The sequence below is a fragment of the Gobio gobio genome (assembly GCF_949357685.1).
Source record: "Gobio gobio genome assembly, chromosome: 25".
Taxonomy (NCBI): domain Eukaryota; kingdom Metazoa; phylum Chordata; class Actinopteri; order Cypriniformes; family Gobionidae; genus Gobio; species Gobio gobio.
In genome coordinates this window covers 2202667-2224712 of record NC_137121.1, presented here as the reverse complement: position 1 = coordinate 2224712, position 22046 = coordinate 2202667, and the positions used below count along the sequence as shown (strand labels likewise).

At 37.5% G+C, this 22046-nt stretch overlaps 1 protein-coding gene across 2 annotated transcripts in view; it reads left to right on the top strand.

Annotated features, from left to right (window-relative positions):
- The window catches only part of LOC307122192 (A disintegrin and metalloproteinase with thrombospondin motifs 20), a 145542-nt gene that overhangs the window by 32516 nt on the left and 90980 nt on the right, over positions 1-22046 (top strand). For both annotated transcript variants that reach the window (XM_079810157.1, XM_079810158.1), the window contains 7 exons: positions 234-317; positions 2045-2169; positions 2312-2352; positions 2785-2890; positions 9077-9223; positions 17272-17413; positions 19231-19335. In XM_079810157.1, coding sequence (XP_079666283.1) covers positions 234-317; positions 2045-2169; positions 2312-2352; positions 2785-2890; positions 9077-9223; positions 17272-17413; positions 19231-19335 — 750 coding nt within the window. The remainder of the gene's footprint in view (positions 1-233; positions 318-2044; positions 2170-2311; positions 2353-2784; positions 2891-9076; positions 9224-17271; positions 17414-19230; positions 19336-22046) is intronic.

Genomic DNA, 22046 nt, shown 5'->3' with positions numbered 1-22046 from the left:
TTGGCTTCTTCAATGTTTATGTTTAACTAATGACTTCCTGTTGGATCGCCTCAGTCTTACGACAGGATTTGACCTGGAATTTTGCTCTTTTAAACTGGTTTAGAAGATCTAGAGCAGGACAGTCATGACTTTTGGGCAAGGAAAAACCCTCAAACATAGACTTTATCCGTAGGTTTATCAGTATATTTGGAAGAGCAGTGGATTATGGGTGTTTTTGACGTTTGTCGTTTCAGGTTGCTGCGATCTACAGAGACCCCAGTGTAGGAAACCTCATCAACATCATGATCGTCAAACTCATCGTCATACACAATGAACAGGTACATCACAAAACATCCTTATGGAAAGAAGAATGACAAATGAGATCTCAGTTGTTTCTCCCAGACTGCAGTGAGATTAAATGGAGATGTCTCCTTGCGTCTCAGATGTTTCTCCAGAGAGAAATACCCCAATAATCTCACAGAGATTAGAAGAGATCTCAATAATGTCTGTTTAACTGCGCTCAGATTTGCTCAAGATCACAATGTCTGCCATCAAAACTCAGAGATCTCAATATGATCTCAATCATTTCTCATCAAATGATCTGAGCCGACTCATTTATGTGTAAGTCTAAAGGAAACATCTGAGACAAAGTTGATACTTTAGTGAAATAATCCATTAAGTTTCCTGAGACATAAACGAGCAACATGAGATCTCCTTGCGTTCTCAATTGTTTCTCCTAGACACGAGTTTATTAAATTTAGACGTAACCTGTGTCTCAGATGTTTCTCCAGAGAAAAAGACCCAAAAATCTCACACAAGTCTCTTCTACAGTTTCAGAAGAGATCTCAATAATGTCTCAAACTGTGGACAGATTTGCTCAAGATCAACATGTCTGCCAATGAAAAGCAGAGATCTCAATATAATCTCAATAATTTCTCATCAAATGATCTGAGCCACCTCAAGTCTAAAGGAAACATCTGAGACAAGGTTGATACTTCAGTGAAATAAAAATGCATTATCAAGTGTCCTGAGACATGAACGAGCAACATGAGATCTCTTTAAATTCTCATATGTTTCTCCTAACAGTATTGAGATTAAATGGAGACTTTTGCATAAGTCTCCAGTGAGATCTCAATATGATCTCAATCATTTCTCGTCAAATGATCTGAGCCGACTCATTTATGTCGAAGTTTAGGGGAAACAGATCTGAGACAAGGTTGATGCTTCAGTTAAATAATAATGCATTATTTCAGTAAAGTATCAACCTTGTCTTAGATGTTTGTCAAGTGTCCTGAGACATGAACGAGCAACATGAGATCTCTTTTAAGTTCTCATATGTTTCTCCTAGATAGCATTGAGATTAAATGGAGACTTTTGCATAAGTCTCCAGTGTTTTAGATGTTTCTCCAGAGAAACTGACCCCAACAATCTCACTACAGTTTCAGAAGAGATCTCAATAATGTCTCAAACTGTTCTCAGATTTGCTCAAGACCCCAAAATATGCCATCAAAGCTCAGAGATCTCAATATGATCTCAATAATTTCTCGTTAAATGATCTGAGCGGACTCATTTATGTCGAAGTTTAGGGGAAACATCTGAGACAAGGTTGATACTTCAGTTAAATAATAATGCATTATTTCAGTAAAGTATCAACCTTGTCTTAGATGTTTGTCAAGTGTCCTGAGACATAAACAAGCAACATGAGATCTCTTTTAAGTTCATATGTGTCTCCTAGATAGCATTGAGATTAAATGGAGACTTTTGCTGAAGTCCCCTGTGTTTTAGATGTTTCTCCAAAGAAACTGACCCCAACAATCTCACTACAGTTTCAGAAGAGATCTCAATAATGTCTCAAACTGTGCTCAGATTTGCTCAAGACCCCAAAATATGCCATTAATAATTAAGAGATTTCAATATGATCTCAATCATTTCTCGTCAAATGATCTGAGCGGACTCATTTGTGTGGAAGTCTAGGATAAAAAGGGTTGATGCCTTAAATAAATGATCAATATCTGAGACGTTATTTCTCTCCGATCTTTGTGTTTTAAAGTGTGTTTTTCCTCAGGAAGGACCGAATATAAACTTCTACGCCACTGCGACGCTTCATAACTTCTGCGTGTGGCAACAGAGTCACAATGTTTTGGACGACAGTCACCCGGGTCATCATGACACGGCCCTTCTCATAACCAGGTGACCTTAACTTGACCTTTGACCTTATAACCTTTGCCTTCTTAAGTCACACCTGATTTTCATTACGTCACAGTGGATTGAACTTGATTAAAGCATGAACACGTGTGTAGTGTGTGTTGTATCATGAGTGTTTGTTTCTCAGGGAGGACATCTGCCGTGCAAAAGACAAGTGTGACACGTTAGGTAAGGATTTCCTCTGTTTTTCATGCATTATTTCTGCAGTATGAATGAACAGATGACCATTGCATTCACTTAAACCTGTAACGTGCAGCTGGACAAGCACTCAAAATTAGTTTTCGCATATGTTTTTGTTTTAAATAATAGCAAACATTTTCATTAGTTTGTCACCTAATCTGGTTCATGAAACGAAAGCTGGTTCCTGAAGCAGAACCAGACCCTACAGGAAGTCTGTCAGCTGAGCTTCATTTGACTGTCATCAGTGCATCATACAGGACCAGCTGTGGGTCATGAATGAGCCCTGGACGTCAGCACAGACCCGGTGACCTGTGCAGGGCCCCAGCAGGTGTTTAGGGCCCGTAATCTCGTCCAAGCCGCTCTGGATAAAAAGCGGTGGATAATGTCATACTTTCTTTGTCTGTGTGTGTAAACCTGAAGGTTTGGCGGAGCTGGGGACGATGTGCGACCCGTACCGGAGCTGCTCCATCAGCGAGGAGAACGGCCTGAGCTCTTCCTTCACCATCGCTCACGAGCTGGGACACGTGTAAGTTTCTCTGAAAGACCCTCACAAAAGCACCTCTCAGAGAGCGCAGGTGCAGAACATAACAAAGACCCGGCGCTTTCATAACGCAGCGGCCGCCAGCTGTTTACACTGCATTAAAGGAGTTTTCCTCAGGTTTTTTTGCCTTGTTTTCTCAGCACAAATATCTAAACGTTCTTAAAACAAGAACTAATATCTGCCAATTGCTTTAGTGGGGAGTTTAAAGGGTTAGTTCACCCAAAAATGAAAATTCTGTCATTAATTCCTCACCCTCATGTCGTTCGACACCAGTAAGACCTCCGTTCATCTTCAGACACAAATGAAGATATTTTAGTGTAAAGCTGATGCTGAGAAAGGCTTCAGACAGGCCTCCATTGGCATTCAGTACATTTACACTCACAAGACCCATAAAAGGCACTAAAAACGTTGTTACAAAGTCCATCTCACCACAGTGACTCTACAATAATTTTACGATGCGACGACAATAGTTTTTGTGCGCAAAAGAAAATCAAAATAACACCTTTATCCAGCTTGTTCTTGTCTTCCGTGTGTGTCTCCACGACGCATGCGTGAGAATATGAGCAGATCCGGCGTTCGGACACATGACCCAGAAGAGATTTGTTTACAAGCAGAGGAAGACGCGCGTGTCTCAGCTGTTGAATTCTACATTGATCGAGCTTTAGGTCTCGGCGTAGTTCTCAAAATCGGACTAAAGTGGCATTTCATGGATTTCCGGAATGCCGGATCTGCTCATATTCTCACGCATGCGTCGTGGAGACACACAGAAGACAAGAACAAGCTGGATAAAGGTGTTATTTTGATTTTTTTTTGCGCACAAAAACTATTGTCGTCGCATCGTAAAATGATTGTAGAGTCACTGTGGTGAGATGGACTTTGTAACAACGTTTTTAGTGCCTTTTATGGGTCTTGTGAGTGTAAATGTACTGAATGCCAATGGAGGCCTATCTGAAGCCTTTCTCAGCATCAGCTTTACTCTAAAATATCTTCATTTGTGTCTGAAGATGAACGGAGGTCTGACGGGTGTCCAACCACATGAGGGTGAGGAATTAATGACAGAATTTTCATTTTTGGGTGAACTAACCCTTTAAGCCCAAAAAATAGGCCTTTGACTTCAAGTCATGATGTAAAGGTCCCCTTTGGTATGGAAGTACCTTAGGGCCATAGAAATAAATGTATCCTAAAACACAAGTGAGATCACATTTTGTAAGTTCAGAAAAAGGCCCAAATATATCCTATTCATACGCCTATTCATTATTTTTCTCACATGAATGGGGTAAAAAATTTAACCTTTAGATATCACTATGAAAATTACTGAGTTGATTACTTATATCAAGACAAACAAAGTCTTTTTTAAATTGTTTGTTAATATGGACAAACGGTGCATAATCTAATTACAGATGTGCTAATTTGCATAAATACCACAACAGAGCTAAACATTGGGTACAGCGTTTTTAAAACATTCAGAGATTCAGTCAGTAATGGAGGGGTCTTGAATCAGCCTGAAGGGGTTGTTATTCGCTATTACGACCGCCTCGCTATACATTATCCCTTACTTGTGATCTCACTTGTGTCTTAGGATAAATGTATTTCTATGGCCCTAAGGTACTTCCATACCAAAGGGGACCTTTGTATCATGACTTGAAGTCAAGTCACTTAACCTCCCTACTACTTGTTTTCCATTTGAATTAAAGAAACACTCAACTTTCATTTCCCAGCTCCCCTAGAGTTAAACAGTTTTACCGTTTTTGAATACATTCAGCCGATCTCCGTATCTGGCGGTAGCACTTTTAGCATAGCTTAGCACAGGTCATTGAATCTGATTAGACCGTTAGCATCTCGCTCAAAAAAGAGGTTGGATTATTTTTCCTATTTCAAACTTGATATTACACAGCACCTGAAAATAGGCTAACTTCTGTCAACATAACCAAAGTGACAACCTGCTTACACACACTCAAAAAAATAACTAATTGGACAAACTCAATTTAATTGAGGGCAGGTTTTCCATCCAATAAATATGTGTAACTCCAACTCATAAAAAACTAATTCATGCAATGAAATGTAATTGAGTTGGTCCAACTCAATTTTATCAAATACAGTTTAAATGATATTTATAAACTTATAACATGACTTTTTTTACTTGTCAAACTTAAATGAAAACATTTAATTAGAAAATCAATTATAAGCAGTTTAATTCATCATCATACACAATGTGTATAATGAAAATATAAGAAAAGAGGTGTCACTAGTCCTGACATTAGCATAAATCACTGAGTGCCCACAGCCTAAGCACATGCGCCACTCTTCAGCATAACGGTAACCACAAAATTAAAAAAAAAAACATTACAGAAACCTCTCTAAATATTCAACACAACTGAACACTGAACTAACATTACTAACAAAATCATTCCCTTTACAGAAAAACATATAAAATAACACTTTAATCCCTAAATTTACTCTCCTAATGGAGTCCCTTGCAAAGCATGCTGGGAACTGCACAGTTAATTGTTTCAACACAAATATTTCATGTAGTTTTAACACAACTGAATTAAGTAAACTTCATTTTTAAATATATTAGGTTGATTGAACACAATTAAATTAAGTTGTGACAAAATTAGATATGTTAAAGTAAGGTGAACAGAATTTAAATGTCACATATATGAAGGGCCTGAATAATTTTTTGAGTGCAGAGAGCATTGGGGACTATTTTCAGGCGCTTTGTATTATCATTGCGCCGCTGCACTCATGGGACGGGCTCACAGCTCTTGATTATTACGCAGGAATGAGAGTATAGTTCCTGCCATATCGGCCTAGAAAATCACAACTTTTCATTTTCCATCAGTCTTAGTACACGATGTAACTACAGAAGAGTCAAGTTTTAAATAGGAAAAATATTGAAACTCTTTGGTCATTTTTGAGCGAGATGCTAACGGTCTAATCAGATTCAATGATCTATGCTAAAAGTGCTACCGCCAGACCTGGAGATCGGCTAAAAAAACCCCGGTAAAACTCAACTGTTTAACTCTACACTGTAAAAAATGCTGGGTTAAAAATAACCTAAGTTGGGTTGAAAATCGACTAACCCAGCAATTGGGTTGTTTTAACCCAGCGATTGGGTTGTTTTAAGCAAACAATTAACCCAACCACTGGGTTAAAACAACCCAATTGCTGGGTTAGTCCATTTTCAACCCAACTTAGGTTATTTTTAACCCAGCATTTTTTAGAGTGTAGGGGAGTTGGGAAATGAAAGTGTAGTGTTCCTTTAATTCAAATGGAAAATTTTTGAAAAATTTCACTTAATTTTTAGGATTTTGTCAGTAAACAAGACTTGTTATCTTCAGTCATTCTGCTTCTCCAGTAAATGTGTCTTCATTTCCAGAACAAATATCCAAACATTCTTAAATCAACACTGAGGAGGAGCATCATGTTTTTGCATTAGTCATATTAGTGATGTCACATGAGCTCAGATGATCGAGCTCCATCATGTAGGACGCTCCTCTCTGTATAAATGAGTCCAGTGTGGATCCGTGTGTGTGTAAGAATGACAGCCATGCGACCGTCGGAGGCAATTCCATGCGCTGCAGTGGGACGATGAGGTCAAACCGCCTTCCAAATTCACTTTTCCAAAAGCAATGCCAACGTCCAAAGGAAACCCTTCACAGAACAATACAGTAACATTTACAATCTGTCCTCCAGATGAAAAACATGTGCGCAAAAGTTGTCAGTAAAATTTCACGTTTAATTCAATGTGTTTCTCTTAGAACCTCATAGGGTTCCGTCAGGCGCTTCATGTAAAGAACCCTTTAGGGGTTCCCATCATGGATTTAGTTTTTATTAATTAATTTAAAAATGAAAAAATGAAAAAATGAAATGATCCATTAAACATGAGAGTAGTGTGCAGTCATTTAAGACATTTTCTCCTTACATAGAAGCTTTTGGCATTTAGGGTCTGTAGCAACTCATAATGTAAAAACTGCACATAATAAGTATTACATTATTATTATAATAAAATGTTCATATTGTAATAATTTTCTCAAAATGTACAATCTTGTACAATCTTGAGCTCATGATGTAATAACAATGTTTACATTGAGAAAATTATAAACTCACCAAAAACATGTCATATTTTTTATTATTGTAATAGTTTTATAGTAAAACACAACAAATATCAGTACATTTTTAAAAACTAAAGCCAGTCTTAAACTACCTGCGATGTGCAACATTTAAATATTCATATTTATATTATTTATTAAACATAAAGCATTGTTTTTTCTTTACAGTACATTTAAAAAATACCAATGTTTTGTTTAATAATAATAATACTAATAATTATACTACTACTAATAATAAATATAGCTGTGAGCAGTAATTAATAGAGCCAAGTGCAAAGAAGCCAAAAGACATGCCAACATGGCTGGGAGTGTCAGACCAACTGCAACAATGAGCAATTCAAGGCATTTTAAGATGATTTTAGATAAAATGGATGAAAAATCATGTATACAGTCACTAATAATATGATTTAATGGTTTATCACTTTTGACCAATAGGTGGCGCAGTTACGAAATTGATGTGGTGTGGTCAGAGTAAGGGAACAATGACAGATGCAAAGTTTGGAGTCATTGTGTCAAAGCATTGGCGAGATATAGCCTCAAGAGTCATTTTGGCATCATGCCTCAAATTCGTCGGTGAAAATCGGACAAAGGGTCTAGGAGGAGTTCGAAAAAGTAGGTTTGTAAACAAAATGGCGAATAGGAAGTTTGACCAAATATGGTAAAATTGGGATCTATGTTCTTGGCATGACCCAAGGAATCTATTAAAACCAGTTTTATAACAATAGTCAAATTTAATCAAAAAGATATTAGCATTTTTGAAAAATTCATTATAACTTTTGTCTGCCCCGAAACTTTTTGAGTACTTTCAGAGCTTGGTGTCGAAGACACATACAGAGTTTCGTAATGATGCGCCAATGCCTTCGTAAAATATAGCACTTTTTGACAAAATTCTATATGGTCGAGGCCCAAAATTGGTTGATATGGGAAAATTCAAAATGGCAGGAAAATTTTCATGACGGAAAATGACGGCATAGGGTGCAATCGAATCGACTTGAGCCAAGGAATCAGAAGGAAAAGGAGAATTTTGTTTCTATCCCCTGTGGTTCAAAAGTTATAAGCATAAACATGAGTGAAAGTGTGGACAGCTGGTGACGCTAGAGGGATTGAGTTAGAGACTTCACATTTTTATTACAATAATAATGTAATACTTATTACATTATGTGCAGTTTTTACATTATGAGTTTCTACAGGGTTCTTTTAAAAAAATAGAACCGTTTTGATATTTAGGGTTCTTTAATATTGAGTCACAAATCTATATAGAACCTTTTTGGCATAAAACGGTTCTTTAAAATTGAGTCAAGTACTTTTTTTTCTTCTAATAGTGTCCTTGTCATTTCTTTGTTATGAATTTCCGAGTGAAAATGTTTGTTAATTTTTTTCAATGCAGTGCAAAACATGTTCTTCCTCAGTACTTTTGTCTTGTTTTGTTTGTCTTGTTTTTCTCCAGTAAATGTGTCTTGATTTAGGAATGTTTATACATATTTATGCTGGAAAACAAGGCAGAAACCCTGAGGAAGAGCATTGTTTCTGCAGTGTAATGGTGTCCGAAGTGTGATTCCGGACCGGTGCGGAACTCTTTTGATCAACAGCACAGATGTTCTTGAAATAAAGCCGATTCAGACAGTAAAAGTATTCGGTGAATGTAACATATGAAACGTGTTTGCAGTGCATATGAAGCCTCACAGAGGCAGTCTGAAGGATCTCTGTAAACACAGCTGTTTGTGTCTGATTTCACAGCTGTTTCTGACATCACTGCATTTCTATTTCGACAGATTCATCTCAATACAGCTTTTATTTAAGGGATTTTTCCTTTCTGCCATATAAAGAGGTTTTGTGTTTTGTTGACAGTCACAAACAGAGTATAGTTTGAGATCTTCAGTCATTTCTCTTCTCCAGTAAGTCTTGATTTAAGAATGTTCGGATATTTGTTCTGGAAATCAAGACAGAAACACAGTGTTTGCCTGTGTAATGATGGTGTTTGTCCCGTATGGTCACTGTACGTGTATCTCGGACATGCCTGAACTCTCTGCTGTGGATTGTGTGTGTGTGTGTGTCGCAGGTTCAACATGCCGCATGACGACAGTCCGAAGTGCAGAGAGGCCGGAGTCAAGCATCAGTTCCACGTCATGGCTCCGACCCTAAACTACGACACCAGCCCCTGGTCCTGGTCCAAATGCAGCCGCAAATACGTCACAGATTTCCTAGAGTAGGTGCACAGTTTCATCTCTGCATGGCTTCATATGAGCGAGATTCCAGATAAAGTCCCACGTCACATTTTTACTGGAGGTGCATTCCTTTAAGAGTCTTAAAACGCCGTTTGTCTGCAGGAAATTCCAGAAAATCCAGCTGGAATCTGGCTTTGGTTGGACATGGTTTTTAGATGATATTAGCTGGTTTGTTATTTTAGTATTAGTAGTACTTATTAATAATTTTAGTTATGTTGATTTTAGTTTATGATTGTGCAATTTTATTAGGTATCTTTGTCAGCGTTATTAGTTTTTATTCACAGAATTCTCTGTTTTTAAACATTAAGCTGTAGGAAATTCCAGAAAATCCAGCTTAAGGTGGCATCTGGTTTTATATGGTTTCTAGCAGTCTTGTTTTAGTATGACTGATTTAGTTTAAAATTTTGTACTTTTATATTGTCAGTTTTCATTTTAATTTTATTTAAAGTTTTTGTAGTTTTGCTGTGTTTTGGTCATTTTTATTAGTGTTTTTTTTTGTCTATATAGTTTTTATTAATTTTTAGTTAGTAATTCAACTTAAACTAAACAAAAATAAAATAATTTTTGCATTTGCTGTTAATATATATATATCTATTTTACATTTCAGTAAAAGTTTATTTCATTTCAAGTAAAATCCAGCACAGTGTTTTCTAGCGGTCTTGCTTTACTTACTTTATTGATTTACTGTTATAGTTTTTCTATATTGATTTTCTAGTATAGATTTTTAGATTAACAGATTTATGTTGTCAGTTTTTTTTATTTTAGCTAAAGTTTTTTGTAATTTTGCTGTGTTTTGGTCATTTTTTTATATATATGTCTGTATAGTTTTTATTAAGTTTTAGTTTATTTAATTTTAGTTATATTAGTAATCCAAACATTTTGCCTTGGCCGCTAGCTATAAAATCCATCTTACGGTGATTTTACATGGTTTCTAGCAGTCTCATTTTAGTATGATTAATTTAGTTTTTCTTAATATTTTGTACTTTTATAATATCAGTTAGTTGGTTTTTGTAATGTTTTGATTATTTTTATATGTCTATATACTTTTTATTATGTTTTAGTTCATTCAATTTGAATTATTTTAGTATTTCAACTTAAACTAAACGAAAATGAAATATAATATTGAGAAAAAACCCTGCCTGAAATAAGTTAAGTTTTAGTAAAAGTTAATTTTTTCTTAATATTTTGTACTTTTATATTGTCAGTTTCATTTTAATTTTAGTTAAAGTTTTTTGTAGTTTTGCTGTGCTTTGGTCATTTTTATTAGTGTTTTTTATGTCTATATAGTTTTTATTAAGTTTTAGTTCATTTAATTTTAGTTATATTAGTAATCCAACTTAAACTAAACGAAAATTTTGCATTGGCTGCTAAAATATATATATTTAAATTTCAAGTATATTTTATTTCAAGTAAAATCCAGCATAAGGTGGTTTTACATGGTTTCTAGCAGTCTTGTTTTACTATGATTGATTTACTGTTATAGTTTTTTTTTTTTACATTTGAGAATTAGATTTTTAGATTTACATAGATTTTATAGATATATGTTGTCAGTTTATTTTTATTTTAGCTAAAGTTTTTTTGTAATTTTGCTGTGTTTTGGTCATTTTTATAGATGTCTGTATAGTTTTTATTAAAGGGTTAGTTCACCCAAAAATGAAAATTCTGTCATTAATGACTGAGCCTCATGTGGTTGGACACCCGTCAGACCTCCGTTCATCTTCAGACACAAATGAAGATATTTTAGTGTAAATCTGATGCTCTGAAAGGCCTCCATTGGCTCAACTTTACACTCTCAAGACCTTTAAAAGACACTAAAGACGTCGATACAAAGTCCATCTCACTACAGCGGCTCTACAATAACTTTATGGAGTGACGAGAATAGTTTTTGTGCGCAAAAAAACCCTAAATAACGACTTACATAGTGATGACGATTTCAGAACACGGCCTCATGAAGCTTCGAAGCGTTATGAATCAGTGAGTCGATTCAGCAGTTTGAAGCGTTATGAATCAGTGAGTCGATTCAGCAGTTTGAATCGCCAAATTTCAGCAGTTTGGCGGTTTGACACGCGATCCGAATCATGAATCGACTCACTGATTCATAACGCTTTGAAGCTTCATGAGGCCGTGTTCTGAAATCGTCATCACTATATAAGTCGTTATTTAGGGGTTTTTTTGTGCACAAAAACTATTGTCGCCAATTCATAAAGTTATTGTAGAGCCGCTGTAGTGAGATGGACTTTGTATCGACGTCTTTAGTGTCTTTTAAGGGTCTTGAGAGTGTAAAGTTGAGCCAATGGAGGCCTTTCAGAGCATCAGCTTTACACTAAAATATCTTCATTTGTGTCTGAAGATGAACGAGATCTTACGGGTGTTAGAATTTTCATTTTTGGGTGAAGTAACCCTTTAAGTTTTAGTTTATTTAATTTGAATTACATTAGTAATCCAAACATTTTGCCTTAGCAGCGAGTTATAATATATATATTTTTTTAATTTCAGTAAATGTTTATTTTATTTCAAGTAATGATTGTTTTATGGTTTTGGTTTTAGTTAACGTAAATAACTGGTTTGTAGTTGAGATGAGCTGGTTTAGGTGATTGAATCAGTTGGTCGGCCTAGTTTATCTGGTTAACCATGTCCCAGAACACCGCGTTTTCCCAGCAGGCCGTCAGTGGTTTAGGTGTCTCACGTGTGCTAATATCAGATGTCAGCGTTGGGGTTTTAAAGTTAAAATGACCTTTGAGTAAATCCTCGTCAGGTCACGCTCTTTAGAGCTCAAAATCGCTCTTCCTGTCCCACTCTGGTCTGAGTCTGTCTGCTTTCTCTCGAGGTGCCCGACAAACAGTCATTTAGTCGCCGGCGTTCTTGGCCCCTCGGCAACCGTAACTCGGGGCAACGGCTCATTGAGGCCGTCCAGAGCGGAGGGAGACGCCGCAGCTTCCCTTTAAGACAGGAAGTGTCAGTTATAATTAGATTTTCCCGGGACGCGACCCTTTGATCTGCTCGCCGCTCCAGTGAGTCCGAGGATCATGGGGGACCAGCTTTTCCAGAGCAAATGTCTAAACATTCATAAATAAAGATGCAAGTCTTGTTTGCTGAAAAATTGTTAAAACAAGAAACTTTTAGTAAAAGATTTACCAATAGTCAAAAAGTGATTAAAAACATTTAAAATCAAATTGTTTCACTCAGAAATGCATCTAAAATGGTTCATGAACATGTTTATGTGTTCATTTTCATATCAGGTGCCTTTGGTTGATGGTTTCCACTCTGAGAGGTTCATTTTAGTACTCAAATACTATGTGTATGTGACAAATAAAACTCTTGAATCTTGAATCAAATGTTGCTCTTTCAAAGCTCAAATATTGAGATTTCTTCATATTTGAGTCTTTTTACTGAGGAGAAACCTCTGAAACTTCCACAAACGTCTCTCTTTGCTCTGCTTTCGATCTCTCTGGGAGAATATATAAAGCAAAAGCAGTTTTCTTGACAGAGATGTGTTGTTGAGAGGAAAGCATATGCATTCTCCCGGCGATGTGAAGCAGCAGAAACCTCAAGTGCATCTGTGTTTTGACTGTCCATTCAACCTCAAGAGCTCTTCAAGACGCAACACACTCGTGTGAAGAGATTAAACACACACCCAAACACTGCACACACACACACACACTTACACGTTAATGTTACACTGCAAACAAATGATGCTCTTCCTCGGTCTTGTTTTCCAGCACAAATATCTAAACATTCCTAAATCAAGACACATTTACTGAAGATATTAAGTCTTGTTTAATGAAAAATTCATTAAAATGAAGTGAGAACAAGAACAAATATCTGCCAGTGGGGTCAGAAATATAAACTTAATTCAAAGGGAAAACAAGATAGTTTTTCTGACCCCATTGACAGATATTTGTTCTTGTTTTAAGCACAAACTCACTTCATTTTAATGCATTTTAAGCACTTAATTTTGATGTTTTTTTCAGAACGCAAGAAAATATCTTCAGTCATTTTGTGTCTCCAGTATCTTGATATAAGAATGTTTAGATATTTGTGTTGGAAAACAAGACTGAGGAAGAACATAGTTTTTTTTTTTAGTGTTTTTGCATGGTTTGTCAAGCTACAGCTGCATTTAAAAGCATGAAATCTTGCTCAGATACTCCTTTTTCTAACCGTTTAATGACTTCTCAGAATCCCAAGGCAGTTTAAGTTAGCGTGTTTGATTATTAACTCAGTTAACTCAGCTGTTAAGTTACTACACAAGTATTTTGTCACGCAAGAATCGATTTGTTTCTGGAAAAGCTGTGATTTTGAAAATATAAACTATATTTACTGAAATTTGCAGCTGAGTTAGTAGCGTAAAAGCTCACTTTGGCTCAATGTTGGCAAAGCCTGTTATTTTCCATGGCATGACTTACAATACAGCACCAACGCGAGACGCTTCTCTGACATTAAAGCCTAATTAGCTCAGACGTTCATTGAGCCTTTTAGAAGCATCTGTTGAATGTCTGAGAAATGAGGAACGTCTCGCTCTGTTCAAGGACGAATCCACTTGATTCTCATGCTAAAACTCACAATATATCAAGTCCCTCTGGATCTGCACCAAAACGTCACTTTACTAATGAAAACGAGGCCGGGTTACCCATTGGTTGCTCGCTCAGACATGCTTCACAAAACGTCCCAAAGAAGTTAAACATGTTTATGAAGAGGTGAAAATATATGGATATTATTCTTAAGTGGGCTAGAAGGACGTTTGACATCGAAAAGCCTTTAATCTGTCAAGTGAACCGAGAAAACCATGGTGTCAGATGGTACTAATACCAGGGTACTGACTGATTACTGTATTTATGTACCATGATATTTACTTGTTTCTCCAAGGTACCATGGTACATGTCCAAAAAACCTTCAGTAATAATAACTGTGAGTCATTTTCCTTAATAAACTCACTTTACCAACCCGCCCAAATGATCTCCAGGTGTGGACTTCATGTCTGTGCCAGAAGGGCGCAGCCTGACCTGAACTCAAAGAAGCCTGCTCGCTGATCAACCACAACATTTGATGAGGCCAAATGTTCTTACGGCACTTTTCCAAGAAAGTGCATTGCTATTATCATGTTTTTGGCATTGCAGTATTCTGCAAAGTTCCTTGGAGTACCACAATAAATGCAATGGTATATAAATAACTTTTCGTAAGGCAAGAAACCCCAGGTAAATAGGGTAAATATATAATAGATATCACCATACTTCCCTAGTTTTTGTGCATTACACATTTTCTGAAATGTTATGTTTAAATATGCACATGAGGCACTATCTAATTGAATATGTACTAATTTGCATATATTTCTAGAACAAAAATCTTCTTGTTTCATTTTTTTTTTTTACATTAAAATCAAAGATTTTTACTGAGGGGATTTTGGATATATCTTTCTATCGCTCCATAAATCATAAAATACTGTCAACAGCTAGAAAAAATAATAATTTTCACAATTTTTTAGGATTAACATGTATAAAATCAGGCAAATGACATATGAACAAACCCCTTGGTAGAAACCTTCAGAATATAGATATGAATAATCCTGTAAGTTTTGGTGTAAGTGCTGCTGAAGTGGAGGAAAAACTCATTTTGAGAAAACAGCGTTTAAAGATGTGTGCTGTAATTGAAATCTACAGACGCAAAGAGATAAAGTGCTATAAAAGATACACTTAAAAGTGTATTTGGGGTGTTTTCTTTCCACTAGTTAAAACAAAACCCTTTATGAAAAGCTAAAAATCCCAAAATCTCAAAATTGGCAGATGCTCCAAAAAAAAAATCCCTTTTTTTATCCCTTTTTAGGGATAAATCTTTTAAAAATTACAACTCTTATCATCCTTTTGTCTGCTTTCTTTATGTCTGTGGAACACAAAAACAAGATATTTGTTGTCCTTTTTTTATATAAGGAAAGCCTTTTTACGTTCTGCACAATATATTCTTTTGCATTCACACATTCACATCTTCACGTCTTTGTAACTCTAGTGTTAGGATGCAAATTGTCCTGTATTCATTGTTGCAGTTCTTATCATGTGAAAGAGCCTGAATTCACACACTCACACTCACTTGAGCGTAGCTGAGAGATACTTAGAGATCTGATGGTCTCAGTTTACTGTAATCTTATCGCTCTTTAAGAGCTTTGCACTAACATACTCCTGTGAAAGGTTTTTGTCAGCCTCAGTCTTGCTGATTTTATGAACAAACTCATAACTGGTGATGACGAGGTGCAGAGAGACGAGAGCGTACGCCGCTGACTCTGATGGATAAATGAGTCCCACAGAAGGACGCATGCCCCTCGAGGACTGTTCATTTTTCCCCTTATAAAGACAAAGGTTTCTTGTAGGGTGTCTGGTGTGGGAGTAAAGGGTGAGCGAGGTAATAAGAGGACAAAATCCCTGACACAGGTGTTTAGTCACAAAGCCAAGGACAAATTGAACCAGCAACATCAAGAACTCACATAATTGCATCACACGGCTATTCTGAGCTTCAGTTTCCGTTCTCCCTTGCAGAAAGGTGAGCATGCAGAAGGCAAACGGAGAAAGGACTTTGTCAAGGAGGATTGTTTTGTTTCCTTCTCTGGTGCCGACGGCTGAAAGAGCCATTCAGAGATGTTAAGCCCAACAATTCAATGAGACTCGATGTACAGCTGCTCTTTTGTAGCTCCTTTATGCGTTTCAAAGGAAGGGTGTGGTGGGACATATATGTCATGACGTAGCCGGAGCTGAAGGCATGTTGGACTGATGTACTGAAACGTTGGTTTTGGCACCGTTGTGTTGATTCTTGGAGACCCACCATTGTTGGAGAACACCGTCTTTTCCCACATTGAAATGCGGCCTTTGTGTTGTGTAACTAAGTCCATTCAGTCAGTTATCAGCAGGTAACAAAGCAGACCACCCACCGCTGCCTCCATCTTACACTTGGCCTTCAGATGCCTGGTGAAATCAGAAAGACTGCATTCATATTATCCATTGAGAACTGATTCAAAATAACAACAAATGCTTTGATAGTTGGGGAGAGCGGGGCACAACCTAACGCTTTTTGACTTTCTCAGTTTGTGTAAATCCACTTGGGGTTCTGAGTATTTATTTTTCCCCACATTAATTGCACACATGTCTAGTACAATTATGTGATTTTGTTTCATTAATACAGTGTATACTTTTTTCTTGATTTACCCTGAAAAAATGGAAGTGAAATGTGACAACATGCCCCATAGGTGGGGTACATTGCAACATGTGGTGGGGCACAATGTAACATGACCAAATAACAGCTTAAAATGTTATCTGATATAATCAAAAAAAAATATACAAGACAAACTAAAATATTTTGTCAACAAAATACAATTATTAACTTTTTAAAATAAAATAATGGCATTTTTTAATCATTAATAATGTAAGCATTTTTGAGTATGACAACAAACATCGCTTAATACAGCTAAACAGCATAGTTCAAAACTTAAATAATTTCTGAACATTGACTCTCAGTCATTATTCTCCCTTTTCTCATGGTTTCTCAAAGGAATTAATAAAAGTATAGAATATAATGGCATATTTCTAATAGGGGCTCATTGTAACGCAGTGTTAACACACACCCCATCGCGGCTTGTGTCTTCTGCTGTTAGATCCGCATTAAAGAACGATCTCAACTGTTAAATAACAGATAAAAGAATAAAGTAATATCGGATCTGTCTTATTTTAAATAAACACAAAAAACGGAGATGAAAACTACACTTAAGTAAGAAATGTACTTTTGCTATGGTTAAATACATGTTCAGTGATATCTTCCAGAGATTTTTTAATTTTGGCTCTATTTTTTCTCTAAATAATGTTGATATGGCAACTAGTAAATACACTAAGTTTCGTCATTCTGGCATGTGTGGAAAGGGTTAAAACATGCGTGTTACGACTAACCCCACATTAGGTTGTGCCCCGCGCTCCCCTACTTCTGAGGGCAGAAGCCAGGATGAAGAAAGCTATCGCTTGATTAAATGTGTTGATATCTGTCTGTCTTTTCTTCTCAGCACTGGTTATGGTGAATGTCTCCTGGACGAGCCCTCGGTACGGACGTATAACCTTCCCAACCAGCTGCCAGGTCAACTCTACAACGCCAACCGGCAGTGTGAACTCATGTTCGGTCCAGGCTCCCAAGTCTGTCCGTTCATGGTACGTCATCCAAATACACTAATCCCAATTGTATTAGTGACACCTTAACTCAGTGACCACCCTGTTAGCAAGAGATCCTGAAACAGTGATCCTTTGTTCATTGGTCTCTCATCCTTTTGGGAGGCTGTTTAGTCATTTAACTACCAGGGAATATCAGACTGTTTTTAGGGAACCCAACTGTGTCTTTAAACTCCTCTTAAGTTCTCCCATTGTTCATCATTTCTTCTGGTCAGTGGGTTCTTGTAGTCTCAAAGCTCATATAACTAACAACTTGAATCCATTGTCTATACTAGTGACCCAACTGTACCAAGTCAAGGGAACTCAGTGCATATTGGGTACTTGGGAAGGGTTACATTTATCAATATTCAAGTCATTATATCTTCAGTTCTCCAGTTGTTTAACTTTTTTGTAGTTTCAAAGGAGAATTAAAGGGGTCATGAACTAAGGGGTTCATTATATTTAGATTGTGGCTTGAAAGGTTGCAGTGATGAGCATTGTAGCCAATCACAGACATGTTGAGCGCATGATTGCAGTGATTTCTGCACACTAAGGAATGCTTTCATCATAACTAACAGTGCAAACAAAAATGTAAATAAGAGATTTGTTGATCATAACCTAAGTTTTGGCGAGAGTCCAGAACTCAGTCACGGATAAACTTGCGCTGTTTGATTGACAGCTCCAGCGATTGTAAAGGGAGCGTTCTTTGATGGTTTTCTATATATAATTGAATCACAGTTTAAATTACAGATTATTTTCATCCTACTAATAGAAACAATGTGAAGTTGAGCGTTTAGTCACTGGTTTGATTTACTGTCATGTAGACAAAGAACTTCTGACTTTACATGAATCATTACATATCAGAAATCTCTGATCTCAGATCAGGCATTAGAATTAACATGGTTACTTAGATGTTGTGGCATTACTGTCGAGTCATATCGTAAAAGTCTGTTTGCAAAGCCTGCGCCAAAATCATGACCAAAGAATCCACAGTGAAATGTAGCGAATACAAATAAATAATGCTCAATTGAGACATTCACATTGTTGAAAATAAATAAGCACATTCCTAGCATTAGGATAATGTTATTTTTAGTCCAGTGATCCTGTATTGCTCTTCTCTCCTCGTCATCTCACTAACACTCCAGTGGGCGGGGCCAAAGTTGCAATGATGAACTAGGCGTTGATCTTCTTCTGCAGAGGCGGTCTATCTATGACAGGCACATATTATTCTTATAGCATGATGACCTCTTACATGTCAAATCTTCAAGGAAAATATAATTTCTCAGTTCATGACCCGTTTAACTAACCATCTGAATCCATTGTCCATACTAGTGACTCAGCTGTATTTAGGTTTGTACCTAAGTAAAGGGAACTCATGGGTACTTGGGAATGGTTAATGTAGCAATGTTCATAGTTCAACGTAAAATTTTAATCACAAAATAAACAACAAAAGAAAGTAAATGTTTATTATATAAACATAATAAACGCAACATAAATATCCCAGGCCTGGTTCTCTCTTGTCCTTCACTGTAGTCACTCCTCCTTTTATCCTTTTGGATCTCCTCCGTTGGACTCGGGACCAGTATGTGCACTCGCGCCACCGGCCTTGCTCCGGTCCCACAGCTCTCGGCCCCACTCTGTTTCCTTCAGTTAGCTTAACCTTCGTTCAAGTCTTTATTTCTTCAGTTCTCCTGTTGTTCATTATTTCTTCTAGTCAGTGGGTTCAAGGGAACTCTCGGGTACTTGGGAAGGGTTTGGTTTACCAATGTTCAAGTCATTGTTTCTCCAGTTCTGACTGAAGTGACTCTTGCCGATTGCAGAAACAGTGCAAGCGTCTCTGGTGCACCAGTGCGGAGGGCGACCATAAAGGATGTCGTACGCAACACATGCCTCTCGCTGACGGGACCGAATGTGGCTATGGCATGGTAAGACACTTTCTGTACGCTTTCATCCCTGTGTTTTTGTCTGGCGGTCAGTCGTGCGTTAAACTGAAATGTCAAAGCTGATGAGGATGGTAATGTGAGCTTGCATAGCTGGTTTACTTCGAGAACTCCTTCTTGTCGGTGACATTAGTTGCCTAAACACTGAGTCAGATTCAGTTGGGGGTATTTGTTTAATCCCATGTCTAACAAACTGGAGCAACAAGAGCCAGAAGATAATCTGTAAAAGAAAATCGGTTGGCAGAATATAGAGGGTGAACATAAACAGGAGATTCTGTGATGTTAGGGTCGGGCCTTCTGTTGTTTTCCCTCACCTCTCGAATGCAATGCTAATTAGCCACATTTAGTTCATTGCTGCTGGATCTTTGAGAGCTGAGAACCGAGGTGAAGTATCAAGCCTTTGAAACCGAACGCCACCCGCAGATCACCTTGTTGTGAACCCGTGACCCCCAAACCTCTTTACGATGTGGGTGAGTGGGTCACCGGTCAGAGGATTTTTAGAGAGTCTTGGGTTTAGAGCAACACAAAAGACGCTACATTCAGGAGGGGGTCCGTTTTTCCCCCTTCCTTTTAACCTTTTAACTGCTGGGGAAACTACTGGAACAAGCCTTTCTGAGTGAATCAAATGTTAACTGAGGTAGGCAGTATCTTAATCCAACCAAAACAACCTCAATCAGGCTAGTGGATGAGAAAGCTGAAACCTTTCCCATTCTCATTAACCGTGGGACTGCAGTACGTGAAGCCCTGTGGAGGAAGGAGAGCGGAGAGTGTTTCTTGGTGGTTCTCGCCGTCTTCTGATTAAAGCCACAAGGGCATGAAAGAGTTTATGTCAGTGTTAAACTTGTAATCACTGCTCATTAGCAAAACAGACCTCCCATTTTGACTGGTGCTTTAATTGCATGTATTAATACTGTAGTGTTCTGGTGACTGTAATGGTTTAATAAAACAAACTAACATCCCTGCACCAACAGCATGAAACGATTTATATGAAAAGATTAACCTGGGGAGGAATTATCTTGAGGTTCTCCACCAGTTTCTCATCAGGATCCAGATTTTTCATTAGATGGTCATTTAAAATTAGAGAAAAACTTGCATACAAAAGTAAACAATAATGTAATTTGTGTGTGATAATCAGTTTGACACTCAAACACTCAAAAAAGCCTGTTTTATTCATGGCAGGGTTTTCATTGTAGATTAAATGGTATGTTATTCATATTTTAATGAGTGTTTGAATTCCGCTGGTTTCATACACTCAGCTACCAATACTACACTGCGTAAAAACACACTACGATTGGCACAAACCTTCTTCCTCTTCACTTCAACTCGTAGTTAAAGGGATAGTTCACCCCAAAATGAAAATTAGCCCATAATTTACTCTCCCTCAAGTCATCCTAGGTGTATATGACATTCTTCTTTCAGACGAATAAAATCTGAGTTATATTACAAAAGTCCAGGCTAATCCAAGCATTAGAATTTGATTTATAGTTGCTCTGTTTTTGAAGTCCATAAAAAGTGCATCTGCCCATCATATAACTGCTCCACGCGGCTCTGGGGTGTTAATAAAGGCCTTCTGAATTGAATCGACGCGTTTGTGTAAGAAAAATATTCATATTTAAAACTTTATCAAGTAAACTTTGGGCTGACCGCCTTCCGTGGAAAAGTGTTGAATGTTGAAAGTGAAATTATGTGACGTCATGACGAGCGGACCTGGTCGTGTTAGTCTTTCGATCGGCAACTTTCAACAATTTTTCCATATATTGAACAGGGAAGGCCGAAAGTTTACTTGATAAAGTTTTGAATATGGATATTTTTCTTACACAAACGCATCATTTCGCTTCAGAAGGCTTTTATTAACACCCCGGAGCCGCGTGGAGCATATATATGACGGACAGATGCACTTTTTATGGACTTCAAAAACAATCCAATGAATCCAATACTAATGCTTGGATTAGCCTGGACTTTTATAATATAACTCCGATTTTATTCCTCTGAAAAGAAGAATGTCATACACACCTCGGATGACTTGGGGGTGAGTAAATTATTGGCTAATTTTCATTTTTGGGTGAACTATCCCTTTAATGCCGTCTGGGTCATTTCCTATTACTTTATATTTGTTCATGGTCAACCAGTGTTTAATTTGTCAAGCGTCTACCAAATGACAGATGAATTTGAGCCAAAATACTGATCAGATGCATGGCTTTTCAACAAAATAGATGTGAATTTGTATATTTTTTGCTGAGAACTGAATCTCGACCCACCAGTTGAGGAGTGTTGTTATATATCATGCCAAGCGGAATAGTTACTGCGTGACTCTTTACAAAAACAGGGACACAAAGGGTCTTTTTTCTTGGGCTTCTACCCCTCGTGGCCCCTGCACCTTTGTTTGTGGTGCTGAGTGCCTGGTGTCACCTCCTCATGGGGCCGTTTGAAGTGGCAGAAGTTGAAAGAAAAGTGCCTCTCAGTCTCGGCTCACCTGCCTGTCTCGAGCTCTTTAATGTGGGAAGGTCCTCAAAAGTGGGAAGGCTTGTTCAAAATATCTTTCTCTGTCTTTCTTCTCTCTCATTTATCTCCAAACATCGGCCGTTTGATCCTGTTTAAGCTGGTAAATGGACCACTATGTACATAAATGCCGGTCGCTGGTACTCGTGCTTCTAGTGGAGATTCAGGAGAGCGACGTGACGGACCCGGCGTGAGGA